At 44.2% G+C, this 13,836-nt stretch overlaps 1 protein-coding gene across 18 annotated transcripts in view; it reads left to right on the top strand.

The window, feature by feature from the left end:
• The window catches only part of FBRSL1 (fibrosin like 1), a 499,835-nt gene that overhangs the window by 216,604 nt on the left and 269,395 nt on the right, over window positions 1-13,836 (top strand). For 14 of the 18 annotated variants that reach the window (XM_030285790.4, XM_030285797.4, XM_030285795.4 and 11 more), the window contains exons 3-4: window positions 2,114-2,215; window positions 12,924-12,959. In XM_030285790.4, coding sequence (XP_030141650.1) covers window positions 2,114-2,215; window positions 12,924-12,959 — 138 coding nt within the window. The remainder of the gene's footprint in view (window positions 1-2,113; window positions 2,216-12,923; window positions 12,960-13,836) is intronic. The other 4 variants (XM_072936199.1, XM_041719477.2, XM_030285799.4 and 1 more) reach the window with 2 other exon arrangements.

The following is a 13,836-nucleotide window of genomic DNA, read 5'->3' as shown; positions in this document are numbered from 1 at the left end:
AGAAACTTATGGATCAGAAATCAGAAAGCTGTAGAATTCAATGGGCATTTCTGTACTGTATTAGGGAAATTGTAATGCTGCCCTGCAATGGTTAAGTGGTTCCTGTTTCAGGGCGAAACAAAGCACCTGCTGTGTCTGGAAGGATTGAAATTGGCAGGTCAGATACTTTACATCCAAGAGTTTTCGAAGAACTGGCTGATGACTCTAAACCAGTGGAGTTGGGTTTTGAGTAAGTGTAGAAAGATCCAGATGACAGAAAAAAGCTGGAGTGCCAGTGTTTGAAAGACTGTAATTAATGGGGTATTACCATTTGTCTTATTGGCTTGGCATCAATCCTAGGCAAGATAATGGCATAGTTGAAGTAGTAATTGCTTAATAAAGACCTCAAAAGGAATAAAATAAGCGAATGACAATCATTTAATGTATTTAGGAAAAAATATCGTACCAAATTTACTTAATTATATGTGGAATTAAAAATTTGATGGCTTATGGCCAATATTGATGTAGTATAGTTAGATTTCTCTTTTTGATGTTGTTGACCTAGTTATTAAGGAAACAGACAATATGGATTGAACATCATGAACTCAAGTAGATTATTTCTTGCCTTGATACGTGGTGTGGATAGTTGCAAATGCAAACTCCCTGTTGTTGGAAATGCTTCTAGCAGACCCCAGCAGGGATTACCTCTCATTGCAGTGCTGTGCCTTTAAACATTTTGACAAAGGAGGGAAGATGAAATATTGGTCTTGATAAAAGTTTTCAGGTGAGCAGCATATTTGAAAGGTGGTGGACAAGGAGTGAGATGGGGCACTGCACTGAGAATGGTGGTTATATGATGAGGTGGCCATGAAAAAATTTTGATTTCTATCACTTAGATGTGTCTAAAAGTCTTAACCTGCAGAAGAAAGCATGTTGGTGAGGTGTAAGGTGGCAGAAAGGCATGCAGAGCAAGGACATTAATCAGAAATCTACTGAGCATGATACTTTTCCTTCTACTTCTTTTCCTTTTGCTTCTGCTACCCAAGCCCATACAGGGCTGTGCACCTGGGTGGGAACTGGAGCTCATTCCACACACAGTACCCTGAACATTTCATTAAAAATATTAACAGACTCTGGGGCACTTAACTGGCAGCACTGTCAAACATCCATGGAGTGCAGTGATCAGTGCTCCCAGTGCTCAGATTGCTGTGCCCACGTGGTGACAGCATGTCCAGCACCACAGTGGCGGGGCTGCAGCACCACAAGCAAACCCTGCTGGCTGCCAGCACCACCATGGAACAGGACAGCAAGAAACAAAGGGATTTTATTGCCATTAAAAATACCAATTTGTACAAGCCGACATTTTAAATAGTGTAATTTAAATGGAACCAAACTGATATGAATAGAACCTATTAATAAATTAAACACTTATTTCCACCCAATATTTCACGAGGGAATTAGCAGAATAATTTGTTAGTAAATGAGCCCAGGAATGAAGCTGTGAATGACATCTATCCTACCCCTCTCCTCCCCCTGTAACACTCTTTGCAGATGTGAGAGGAAGGTTGCTGTGATTTCAAATATTGGCTCTCTCACTCCTATCCACACAAGCACAATTTCAGGTGAAGGGAGTGGGATGATTCAGCAGTTAAAGCACCAGCCTTGGCTGTGAGGGCTATTCCTGATGTACTCCAAATTCTCTGTAGTATTTCAAGCAAGTTCTTTCAGCAAGTGTCCCTCAGTGGTCATCATGACCTCTCAGTGCAGTCCCTGGGGTGGCCCCAGGGGACATTTTGGCTGGGCAGGATGGCCTGGGTGGGCCAGGCAGCCCAGCAGTGTCCCAGCTGAGCAGTGCTGGCAGCTCAGTGAAGGGGCTCTGTCCCTCTGCCCGCTTCCCCCTCGTGTCCAAGCGCTTTGGCACCGCCTCACCTGCTTCCAGGAGTGCCAAAAGCACCTTCCCTCCCACGCTGGTGAAGAGGAGCATGGACACACGAGCAGAGAGCCCCACGCACTCCCTCCCTTCCACGGTGCCGTGGGAGTGAGACATTGACTAAACTGCTGTCGGCAACCTGGGGAACAGGTGGCAGAGCAGTGCTTGAAAATCTCCTTTTTCCCCTCCTTCTTCTCCCTCTAGATGAAGGTCCCTACAAGCAGAAGTGGCAGAAATAGCGAGGAAGACAGCATCAGGGAGGCCACAAGCTCTCAGCGGAGCAGCTCAAGGGACCGTCTCAGTGATGTAAGTACCGTTCAGGAGAAAGCATCGCTTCATTGCAGCAATTCCCGCTGCTGACATGGCTTTTCATAAATCTTGCTGAACAAATGTTGGCATCCAGAGGTCACTGTGTAATAACTTTTTTTTATGTCATGATTGAATGTTACGGCATAAGTGGTTGAGCTGCCTTGCAAACACTATAATCATGGTGCAAATAATATGATAAGCGAAAGATCAGAGATGGGAAAACAAAATGGAATTGTTATTCCTTGGGGAAAAATGGCTTGATGGTTTGTTTTGTTTTTTCAAAGAAGTTGTGTTAAAAAGCTTTTTACAGCATCTTTGGGTTTAACTGCTGCACGTAATCACATAGTTTGGGTGCAAAGTTAGTTCATCTAATTTTATGCTTCCTGCCGCCAAGATATGAGAGGGTTTTGGGGGAAAGCTGTCTTTCTCTCAGGAAATTCGACGGTACATTGAGTGAAATGTTATGATAAAACAAAAGCAAATGGTGCCTTAGTGTGTAAACACACAAATGGGCTTTTGAGTCACCAAGAAATCAATGGCAGTGCTGGGATAATTTTATACGAAGGCTTTTTGTGTTAGCAATTAGCATTTCGCCTTCATTAAAACATGATTTTTTACTAATTAGGACCTTTCCCGTTAGGAGAGATTTAAATGAAGAACAATAATCAAACGCTGGCACGAGCATGTCTGAAATATTAAATTTGCCATTTCAATGGCAAGCCACAGAAATCCCAGAGCGAGTGGTTTTCATGTTGAGTTCTATTAATGTAAAATATGCTTCATAACTAAAACCTGTCACAGAAAGTGGCTCACACCAGCTAAATTCAATTGGACAGTTAATTTAGCTTTAAAATTGAAAACACTACCTCCGCTTCAGGATGCAAAAGGAAGAGGGGTGGAAAGCCTTTGATAAGTGTAATGTATTTGCTATTAAGGCTTTCAGAGCCCGTTCTACAGGAGGAAAAGAGAGAAAAAGGGGGAAAAAAATGGCTCCCACAAATGTGTTTAAAAGCTGAAAGTATTTATTAAAAATGTCAGCAGAAAAGTGCTTTTGGCAGATTAAAGCGGGATTCAGCTTGACAGCTCTGACAGGGAAATGTGACGGGGGAAAATTCTCTCTACATGTTTGGAGTGTGAATGGGGTGCTGTAAACAGCCGACGCAGTGGGAGGAAGAGAAAAATAACATGTCCTGTGATCTGCTTCCAGGATTGCGAGCCCACGCGCCGCCGTGGGGCCGGGGGGGCCCGGGACAGATCCCCTGGCTGTGGGACATCCTTGGCTGTGTTATTAGTCAGTAATGTGGTGATTTTATACACACACACCGATGGGATTCTCTGCTTCCCCTCCCCTCGGCCGCTCCTGAGGGTGCGTGAGCAGGAGTGCCTGGAGCTGCACTGTAGAGTGGGGTGCAGGAAAGGAATAACATATTCCAGCTTAGCCATTAGCTTAGGTCAAAGCCTTAAGTGGTCTTGGAGACTTTTCTTGTTAAGCCGATGCACTTCCAGTATTTCTCCTCCTTTCCCTTTGCCCCCAAAGTTGCAGGCTGAGCCTGTAGGAATTGCCTCAAAGTGCCTAATTTCTGCAAAATCTTCAAAGCCTGCTCAGCAGCCAGTGAAATTCAGTGGGAAATAGGTACTCTGTTCTTTTTTAGTCAGAGGAGACGTTTGGGCAGTGCCTGGAGGCTGGGGGCACACTTCAGAGCTTTGCTGAAGCTGCTCTCGTGACCTGGCGACCCATCGCAAATGAGAATTTTTCAAATTAGTAATTAAACAGTTTGAAAAGTAAGGTTCATGAATCACAGAGTGTTCTTCATTCGTTATTTGATGAGTGTAATTTAGCTTTAATTACATATAACACTGCCTCGTGTACTGGTACATGTTCTGTAGCCTATTTAGTGACTGTCTCAAAGTCTTAGGAAGTCCCATGGGTGCAATCAGATGGTTTTCCCCATTTCTGTGCAGAGGGATGAGGAGGCAGGCTGGTTCTCTCGCTGTAGAGAGGGAGCAGGGAAAGAGAGGAGACAACAACATGCTACAGAGTGTTGATTTCTGCAGGATTTTCTGTCCAGCCATGCCTGGTCCCCGTTGGCTCTGGAGCTGTGCATCCCAGCACACAGTTTAAATAGCTGCTGTGCCACTGGAGTGGCACAACGTCTTGCATGTCCTCAGGATCAGCAGCACAGGGCAGTCAGGATGTCCAGGGAAGGCAGGGATGGTGTTTTCTCGAGGCTGGTGGCTACAAACCGAGGCTCCAGCGCCCAGCAGTGCCCCTGCAGATGGATGCTCTGCAGCAGGAGGCACCTGGGCTGTTTCTCACTCTCCTGCTGTTCCTCGGTGCATTTGGCCTTCAGGACTGCTCTCTGTGCTGCCTTCCCTCCTGTGCCTTTCCCCATTAAGTGGGGTGAACAATGGAGTGAATGAGGCAGGAGGTGCCAGGTCTGGCTGCTGTGGGGTAGCACACAGCAGGTGTGGTGGGAAATGTGCCTATCAAAGTGTCAGCTGTGGTGTTGCCATCTCAGGAGCACTAGGTCCTCTCTCCAGCTTCACTGGTTCCCATTTCAGAGGTGCTATTCTGAACAGCTTAGCCCCTCTGTGCCATTTGTTTCTTGAGGTGACTTGTTCAGTGGGATGCCAGCAAGTTGTTCTTTATTTACATTAATGCATGTCATTAGTCTCTAATGGACCATGAAGTCAAGAGGTGGCCTGGTCTGTCGTGAAATAATTGCACTCTAAAGAAAACTGAGGCAAATGATTGATTATGTTGTGCACACACACACAAACAGCCATTGGTTCATGCACTATGAAACCCTGAACATTTTGCTCCTTCCTTGCCACAAGTGAAAATTCTGTGGGGAGAGAATGACACGATTTCATAGTGAGACAGTAATTGTCTGGCTTGTATAGTAAGTCTTTCCAGACATTACACCAAGTGCCATTTATTATGGGTCATTGGGGGAAAAAAATGCTTATTATGATCTAGTGAAATCATCTCTGGCTGCAGAGGTTTGATTTGTTGAAGCTGGGCTCTTCTTTGGGGTGATGAAACTTCAGAGCAGAAAAACAGTGAAGTTTTAGCCCAAGTTTTGTGGTGCAGAGAGGAGATGGGAATCTGCCACTTGTTTATGTTCCCAGTGTTGATGTAAAATTCCCTTAAAAACTACTACTGAGCTAACATCCTTGTTGCATGTGTACTCTCAGGTCTTCTACAACCAAAACAGAGTCAACAGCCTTTCTCCAAAATGGGATTTTCCTCTGCTGCTTTTCAGTGTGAGGTAATTGGAAGTTGCCAGAGAATTAAGAGCCAGATAAGCCATATTGCTATTTTGTTGTGTTGACCCAAGTAAAAGTGGAAAGCTTGGGCATTTTGTTTTGGTTTTCCCCATGTTCCATAATTGTCTTAATCTTTTCTGATGTCCTGAACAGTCCAAAAATCCACACAGAGCCTTGTATAATGGCTTAAAAAAGGGTTTTTATCTTTTTCTTGACCCATCAGCTTAAGAACTGCCTGCTTTTTAATGGATTTTCTCCCTCACTAAATTGAATGGATCGTCCCTCATTATCATTTAAATAGAAGCCTCACTCCCTGTGAACATGGAAAATTTGAATGTGGTAGTAGAGCTGTGATAATTTGAAATATTCGGAAGGTGGGGGCAAGGAGGGGGAACAGGCGGCAGAGTGCAGAATTGCTGAATGTAATTGTCATGGATTCTCAATTTTGTTGCCACAAGATGGGAAAATAGACTAATAATTGTCTTCCAACCCTGGTAGAATAGTTGCCCTAGTTAGCTGAAGCTAACACTCTAATTGTCATGGGGGCACAGAGATGAATGAGGATGTATGCAGGGCACAGCCAGGGCTAAATTGAGTGATATACTAAGGCAAAGAGCAAATTGGCAATTATTGGCCCAGCTGAAAAGGTTGGCAGGTGTGCTGCTTTCTCAGGAGCCCTTAGGGGGAAATTGGAAATATAAAATATCGACCATAAATACTCGCTGATTAGGAAATATGTTGCAAGAGGTGCTGGCCACTTAAGAGTCAAAACTCTCCTTTTCAAGGGATTGGCTTCAGCTGTGCATAAAACCAGCAAGCACTGCTACTAAGTTGTTGAGAGCCTTTTCCTCTCATCCCCCAGGCTATCTTTTCTAATTTTTCATCATCCTATCCTCATGTGTTTGTTTGTTTTTCTTTAAACATAATAAACGAAAAGCAGTCTTTTAGGAAATGCGAGGATCTTCCTCTCTCTAAATGTTCTTTGATAAGTGTTTAGCATATTGTATAGGCTAGATATAAAATTCTCTCTCTGGTAGATGAATACAAAATAAGTTCTGTGATTTCTAATTCAGGCAGTTTACTGTGATCTGCTTTTCTTTGTGTGCCATCACAGGCATGGTCTCCCCCTTCCCTCCTACTTCTTGTACCACGCTTCCCCTCCTGGGGCACAGGGATTAGAGCAGCAGCAGGGTACAAAGCTGGAGGTCCCTCATGTGTGCCTCAGGCTGAAGTACCTTGCCAGAAGCACAATCAGATGAGCCTGTGAAGTGAGAATTGAACCACAGTCACTCATTTATCCACATTTATCCACACTGTAAACTTCGGTGCATGTGGGTGCACCAAACTTTGGCTCCGGTAGGGTGGCAGGGGGACCTCAGAGCCATGGTCAGGGGTGTCACAGAGCACATTGAAGGAGTTTTTGGAAAGCCTGGAGTAGTAATATGTGGGCTGCAAACTCTTTGTGGCATGTGCTGTCCACTGTTCCCCATGTGTAACACACTGGGATCTGATCTGCAGTTTGAAGAGTGGAGTAAGACCATCCTAGCCAAAAAGAGTAGCAACAGGATAGATTAAGACCCTTTCCACAAACCATGACTCTTGGGAAACTGGTTTGAATATACATGGAAGGATCATGCAACCTTGCAAATCTCATTCTTCTGGAGGCAAAAATTCCCTTCTCTTCAGCACGCTGTCTGCTTTTCTCTGCATCCCACAGAACACCAAATGCTTGTGTGGAAACAGCTTCTGCAGAAGTTAAGTTCTGAATACTAGCACAAAGTTTCAGTGAGGGATATTTAGGAAGAAAGGAGGTCTGGAAAAGTTTTGTGAAGCTGGCAGAGGTGATGGTTTGAACAAGAGCAGCACTCATGTAGGTTCTGTGCGTTTCTGTGAAGACTTTTCCTGTTGTTCCTGGCTACCTGCACTGAGTTTGTTCATTCCTGGTCATTGGGCAACTTTCCTTCTGCCACCATCAGCTGTAGGAATAGAAGTTCTTGTGTGGAAGCTGTTCTGTAGCTTATCAAGCCAGTTACAGATGTTCAGACCTTGTGTAGTTTGATACCTTACCAGACTGGTTTTGCAGTGTTTCTTAACATAACATTCTCTGTTTATCCAACAGAATAAAGTAAGTTCCAATTCAAGAAGGAACACATTCAAGCTTTGCACGACGTGCAAATCATTCATCACATGTTGTGGTTATCTTGTCAGGTCCGGGTTCTAATCTCAGCGAACATCAGATGCACTGGTGACCTTTGCCACGTCAATTGAACTCACTGTATCAGCACACAGGAGTGTGGCTCTGGAAATTAATTGCATTAAGAGTCTGTGTTGAGGTCTGGGATATCTCCTGCCCTTGGCTCTTTTTGCCCTTCTCTCCACTTACCCTTCTCATTCCAAGATATTTGAGTTTTATAAGGGATTTGCTTGGAAAGGAAATATGAGACTTCTCCAGTATTCAAAGCTGAACCCATATTATGTTGTTGAATGCTCTATAAATGACCAAAGGGAGGGCAAACACATGCAATTTCTGGTGCCTCTGCCCTCTCTGACTGTGGAATTGGGAGAGTGGAAGGTGGGTACAGCTGAGGTGAGTGTCCTCCTGAACAAATGCTATAAATCAGAATTCAAAATCAGATTGTTCTGTACATACTATTGATTACCTCTGCTGAGTGCTAACCAAGCAAATCAGGCTTTTGCAGCACTGATATGATAAGTTCAGGCCTGTGATTTGAAAAGGCAAGATTTGGCACTAAGAAGGAGCTGGGTATTCTGCCTCAGTTTCCTCCTCTGCTGGGGGCTCCTCAGGTGCCACTGGGCATATTTGAGTCTTTCCCTGCATCAGTTTCCACACTAACACAAGGATGGCATTAACAGTAGGTTGGAGGCTGGTTTTGGGGACTGTCCTGTGCCACATGGGAATAACTTTGGCTGAAAATAGCCATTTCAACAGCTGCCTTGGACATACTTGAGACACTCTTGGTTTCAGCCAATGAAATGGCACATGTCATAAAAGCAGGAATGAACTCTTGACATTTCTGGAATATGTTAATTTGTGTCCTTTAGCCAAAGAGGATGGAAGGGAGCACTACAAATTACCTCGTTTTGTGGTTGTGCTGCCATCACCTGCTTTTAACTAATCCCCTTATAGCTGGGTTTTATATCAAAGACACAAAAGATCCAACTTGAAACCTGCCTGACCCACTGAGAGTGGGGAATTGGCTTGAGGTGCCCTATTACCTTGATTATTACTGGATTTTAAAGCCCTTCCTGCTGTCTTTTGAGTTCAATAGTAACCCAATAGCTTTAAGAAACTGAACAGAGGGTGTCTTAATTTCTTTTGCATCACAAGAGCAGTGGAAGGCCATGCTTTTATTTATATAAGGGAAATAACTTTTTCTGTCAATTTAATGGACAGTCTTGGAAAACCTGCTGCAGGTTATTGGTGAGATTTTCTCATTATTTTCTTTTCTAAATTGCAGTTGCCATTTTTATCACAAAGAAATCTTTTAAATACAGTTGCAGATAGCAGTGTAACTCAAGCTCTCAAGGACATCAGTGGGGGGGTAGTAGCGTCTTTCAGCAGTAAGATTTTGCCTTTGCTTCCAGAAAGGTGTAATTTTTTTTTTATATATATCCAGTGTAATTAACACAAGAGCCATCCCAGGGTAGAAATAATTCACTCTGTGACATAACTGAAATGTCTTGTCTGTGCTGTCTGGTTTTGTTTTTAACCTTGGGCTTAAAAGGAACCAAAAATCTCCAGTTTTAAAAGAGCACATCATGTGCAAAATATTATAAGCCATTTATCTTTATGCACAAATGCCACCTAGCAGTGCAGCTCCACTTCTGCATCATTAAATGCACAGACCACACTCATTTTGCCCCTAACTAATAACAGTCTCCCCTAGGAAGGCTGGGTACTCCCAAGAGCCCTGGAAGAGGCAGAAGCTGGTGCTCAGCAGGCAGAGAGGCTGCTGCCCATTCAGTGCCTGGCTGCTGGGGCTGGGGCTGGCTGGGGTCACAGTTCTGCCTTTGAACCGTGGGTTTGTCAGCCCTTTTCCTGCCTGCCCTGCTTTCTCCAGGCAGCGTTGAAGCTGTTTGGGTTTAGTCTCAGGTGAGCCAGAGGTCCCGGGCAGGGGCTGTGCTGGTGGGAGCAGCCCCAGCAGCAATGGGGCTGGCTGGGTACCACGGGCACCATCGTCCCCTGCTGCTTGAGGCCCTTCTGACAAGGAGCAAATTGACCAAAGCAGCAAATAGCCTCTTTGGAGAGTGAGAGTTGTCTGACAGCCCTCCATGTAAGTGCTCCTGTCCTTGTAGGTAAGAGCTCGGTAAGTTGTTCCAGCTGAAGGCTTGCCCCAGTAATTACTCCTGCCAGACAAGCACTCATTCACTGTGAAAGGAGGTTTCTTCAGCGTTGGGTAGATGCCAAGTTAAACTTCCACTAAGATTTCTTATATTTGCAGCCACAATTGATTACTTTTCTCATTATTTGATCTTGATATAGAGACATACAGACTGAGCCGTGTTTGTATTAACCCACAAAGATTTTTTTTTCTTTAGGAACATCCATCACAGTTGCATGCAAACTGTTCTGCTCTGGCACTCATAGCTGATACTAGCTGGGTTTTTTTCACAATTGCTGCATGTGACAATTGGTATGGATTTGCCTAAAGAGCCACAGTGTTCCCAGCTAACCAAAAAAGCAATAGTGGTTTGTTAGATGTGCAAAGAGCCCTGGAGAGCGTGGGGCATGGTTGTGCATAAACCTAACTTTTGGAAAAGATTTTATGAGTTGACTCCAAAGTATTCGCCAGTTACTAATTTTATATATGCAAGAAAAATTCTGAAGGAGGGGGAAAACCCCACCCTTTTTCACCGCTGATTTTTCAGGAAATTTAATGTTAAAACTTTTAGAAGAGAAGAGGCTCTTGGATGTGAAAAATACCAGAGTCAATTGCCATTCAGTTTGCATTATTTCTGATGTAACACTTTACCCAATAACTGGTCTTATTGTTTTCTACTCAGTGGTTTTAAATCAGTGGTCTGCAGATTCCTGGGGTTCTTGGACAGCTTGGGATGCCTGAAAGTTTTCTTAAGAAAAGCAGGTCTGTTGTTAATGTGCTTGATTTGTTGTCCAAGAATCTACTCCATTCCAGGAAAACATTTTGTGTGTGCACAAAGCTCAAAGATAAAAAATAACTGTGAGAGTGAAAAAGCTCTGAGGCTGTTTCCCTAAAGAGAAGCTGCTAATGAAACCTCTTGTTTCTGTTTTTGGTTATTATTTCCAATTTGTTAGACCTTGTCATTCTTGGTTAAATCTCAGTTGATGGAGGGCTGGAGTGAGAACTTCCACCCTTTTTCCTTTCCTCCTCCTGCCTTTCCAAGCAGGTAATTTGCCTCCTCCTCATTTCTGTGTTTACTTTAGGTGAACTGCCTGGTCAGGCTCTCCAAAGTGACGGAACACATAATTGTGTTCAGCTGTTTGACATACTTATGTAGATAGCAGGATATTGTTATTAACCTTTTTCTGTACAAGGCTGAATTCCATGAGTTCTTCAGGGTATAGAGTACGTAGAGGGATAAGTTTGTCATAGTTTCTCAAAAATAGAGGTAAATGCCACTGCCCTTCATTTCACTGGTCTGTAGCTTTATTTCTGGGCAGTTTGTATTTAGGAGGCTTATAAACAAATCCCTACTTTTTTGGTAATGTTTGAAGGCGGTGGCCAAATCTGTGTTCAATATGCAGAAGGTGGGAATCCAGATGCTGTTATCAGTGTTGTTGCTGCCTCAGCTCCCCTGTGGAAGCTGTTCCTTTCCAGCAGCACAGAGGTCTCTGGAGCTTCAACAGGACAGAGGTGCAGGTGTAGCATGCCAGGGGTGGGGACTGGCACTCAGTCACACCTTGGCTGCAGACCTGTGTGTAAGAGCTGGGTCACATCTTTCCTTCTGTCTGGCACCCTTGTTCTTGTGCCAGCTGGTGTGAGGGTTAACAGGGAGCCCTCCTCCTACACCCACATAATTGTAGGACTTTGCTCTTGCCTCTTGTTTGCTTTGGGAGCTTTTCTCCATGGGCACTTGGCTGCAGAATTGCCTGTCTGGTGTCAGAGGCAGGTGCAAGCCAGTGGCACAGAGCTTGCATGGGCAGAGCAAGACAATTGTGTCTTCCCCTGAGAGCAGGAGTCTGGGAAAGGTTTCCTGTGTACATCTAGGTATCCTCTGATCAAAAGGCTTTCAGATTGCTAGTACAAAGGGACTGTTATCTTGCTGGTGAAAAATTACAAGTATTTGCAATCAGTTTGCATCAATCTCTTTGGGGTATTGTGCTGTGCTGATTTAGTAACGTGATAACTTCTGGCACTGCTGCAAAAAGACAAAATAATCCTCACCATCAGCCTGCAACAATTCGGTATTTTTGGTACCACTAGAACATCAGTCTTAGAAACAGGACTGCTAAGACTCCCTGGATCTTGTTTAATAAAATCATGTAGTGAGGGCATCATGATTATAAATCACACTTGGAAATTGGCCTGCAGAGTACTTGCTGGGTTATGTGGTGTCGTGTGTTCCTGGCTCCTTTTTAATTTCCGAAAAGAAGGCATATAGCAGCAGCTGCAGCTAGAGGTGGAATTCATTTAGCTGCTTCGAGAAAGCCACTGCCAGCAAAAACCCAGCAGCTCAACAGTCTTTGGTTGTAGAGAGAGGAAAGGGATCCAAGTGACTGGAGCTGGTGTAATGAGAAGGAAAAGAACCAAATGATTTGGCAGCATGTGAAAGAGGTAAGGATGTGGTAGAGAAAGGAGCAGGAGGAGCTGAAATGAAGAGCAGGAATAAACAATGTAATTTAACTTATTCAAAAGGGACAGAGTGCTTATTAAATCTCTGAGAGATGATAAATTAGTGCTTTGCTGCTATTGTTATTTCAGATAGAGTTGTCATATGGTAATGCTGCAGCAGTGAAGGCTGGAGGCTCACAGATTCATGGAGGGGAATGGAAAGTGGGATATTTGGTTACATGATTGAGAGTTGGAGTCGATGAGGCAAAATGTGCAAGCCTGGTTCTCAAGAACATCCTTACATGTGCGTGCTGTTCCCAGGAAGCGCCACCAGGTCCTGAAGAGGGATGGCTCAGAGTGTGTGTCCTGCTGCTGTGAAGGCGTGTCCCACGCTGAGAGCTTTTACCTTGGTTGGGAGGAGCTGTTGAAGCCCTGCTCCGGCTTATGAAACCCTGCCTGAAATAGCCCCAGAGCCCTCACCTGAAGTGCTCTCTGCATGTTACTCCTGTGGCAGCACACAGAGTATCAGGACATCATTTGAAGTTGTGGAGTTTTCCCCTAAGGAATACTGGGCTGGGGGAGGGAATCGCAAAATGATTCTTATCTTACATTTCCCAGAATCTCTTGCATTACTTACTGTGGCATATTGTTTCCTCCCACAGAGTTCTGCTCAATCGCTTTCAGGAAGAGGCTACTCCGTAAGTCATTTTACAGCTAATTCTTTCACTTTGGTTGATGTTGATTGCAGAGGTTTACACTACCTGTTGCACAGCCACTGACATGGAAGAAATGCAGAACAGAAACAGGGTGAGAGCACAGGGCTGTCGTGCACCTGGCAGGGGACAGCCCTGACATGTGAGAGTGCATTAAGAGCCTGGGGGCCTCTTAATTTAATAATATACTTATAGGGAGGGTTTTTTTGGGTCAGTTTATGGTGTATTCCAGCTAGATAGTCACCAAGACATGAGTGGGGAGAGTTTTCAACACCAGCAGGAGATGCTTCCCTCCTCTACTCCCTCCCCCATACACGTTTTCATTTATGTGTTAAATACAAGAATCAAATACACAATTGCTCCCATTTTACAAAGAATTGCAGCCCTCACCATTGTGAACAGCAAGAAAGTCAATATTCTCTTATTTACAAGCCTCTGAGTTACAAAACAAGCTTGCTTTTTTTCAGGGGAGGGTGTTGCTGATGTTTCCTTCACAGGAGTGCCACAATGTTCGAGGGTGGTGTTACAGGGTCAGGACACGTCTGCCTGTGAATGCAATGTACCAGACATGTTTAATTGTCCATTTCTGTTCATATGTACCTTATTTGTATGTGCAATAATGACATTTCTTCATATAGAGGTGGATTGTTTGTTTTGGGAACATTTTCTGCTCAGCTGTCCAAAAAGGCAGGCACAGACATCACTGAGTAGAGTAATACAGAAATAGGAGAGGGTGTGAGAGGCTTAGCAAAGTCAACATGAAAATTCCTGGAATCACGTTATATCTGACTCTCAAAACAAATGTATGGTGGGGAGATATGATACCCTGGTTATTCAGACAGTAAGTCATGTGGAGTGCAAA

Source organism: Taeniopygia guttata, chromosome 15 (genome assembly GCF_048771995.1).
Source record: "Taeniopygia guttata chromosome 15, bTaeGut7.mat, whole genome shotgun sequence".
Classification (NCBI taxonomy): Eukaryota; Metazoa; Chordata; class Aves; order Passeriformes; family Estrildidae; genus Taeniopygia; species Taeniopygia guttata.
The sequence above is the reverse complement of the archived record's forward strand: the minus strand, read 5'-3'. Positions and strand labels throughout refer to the sequence as shown.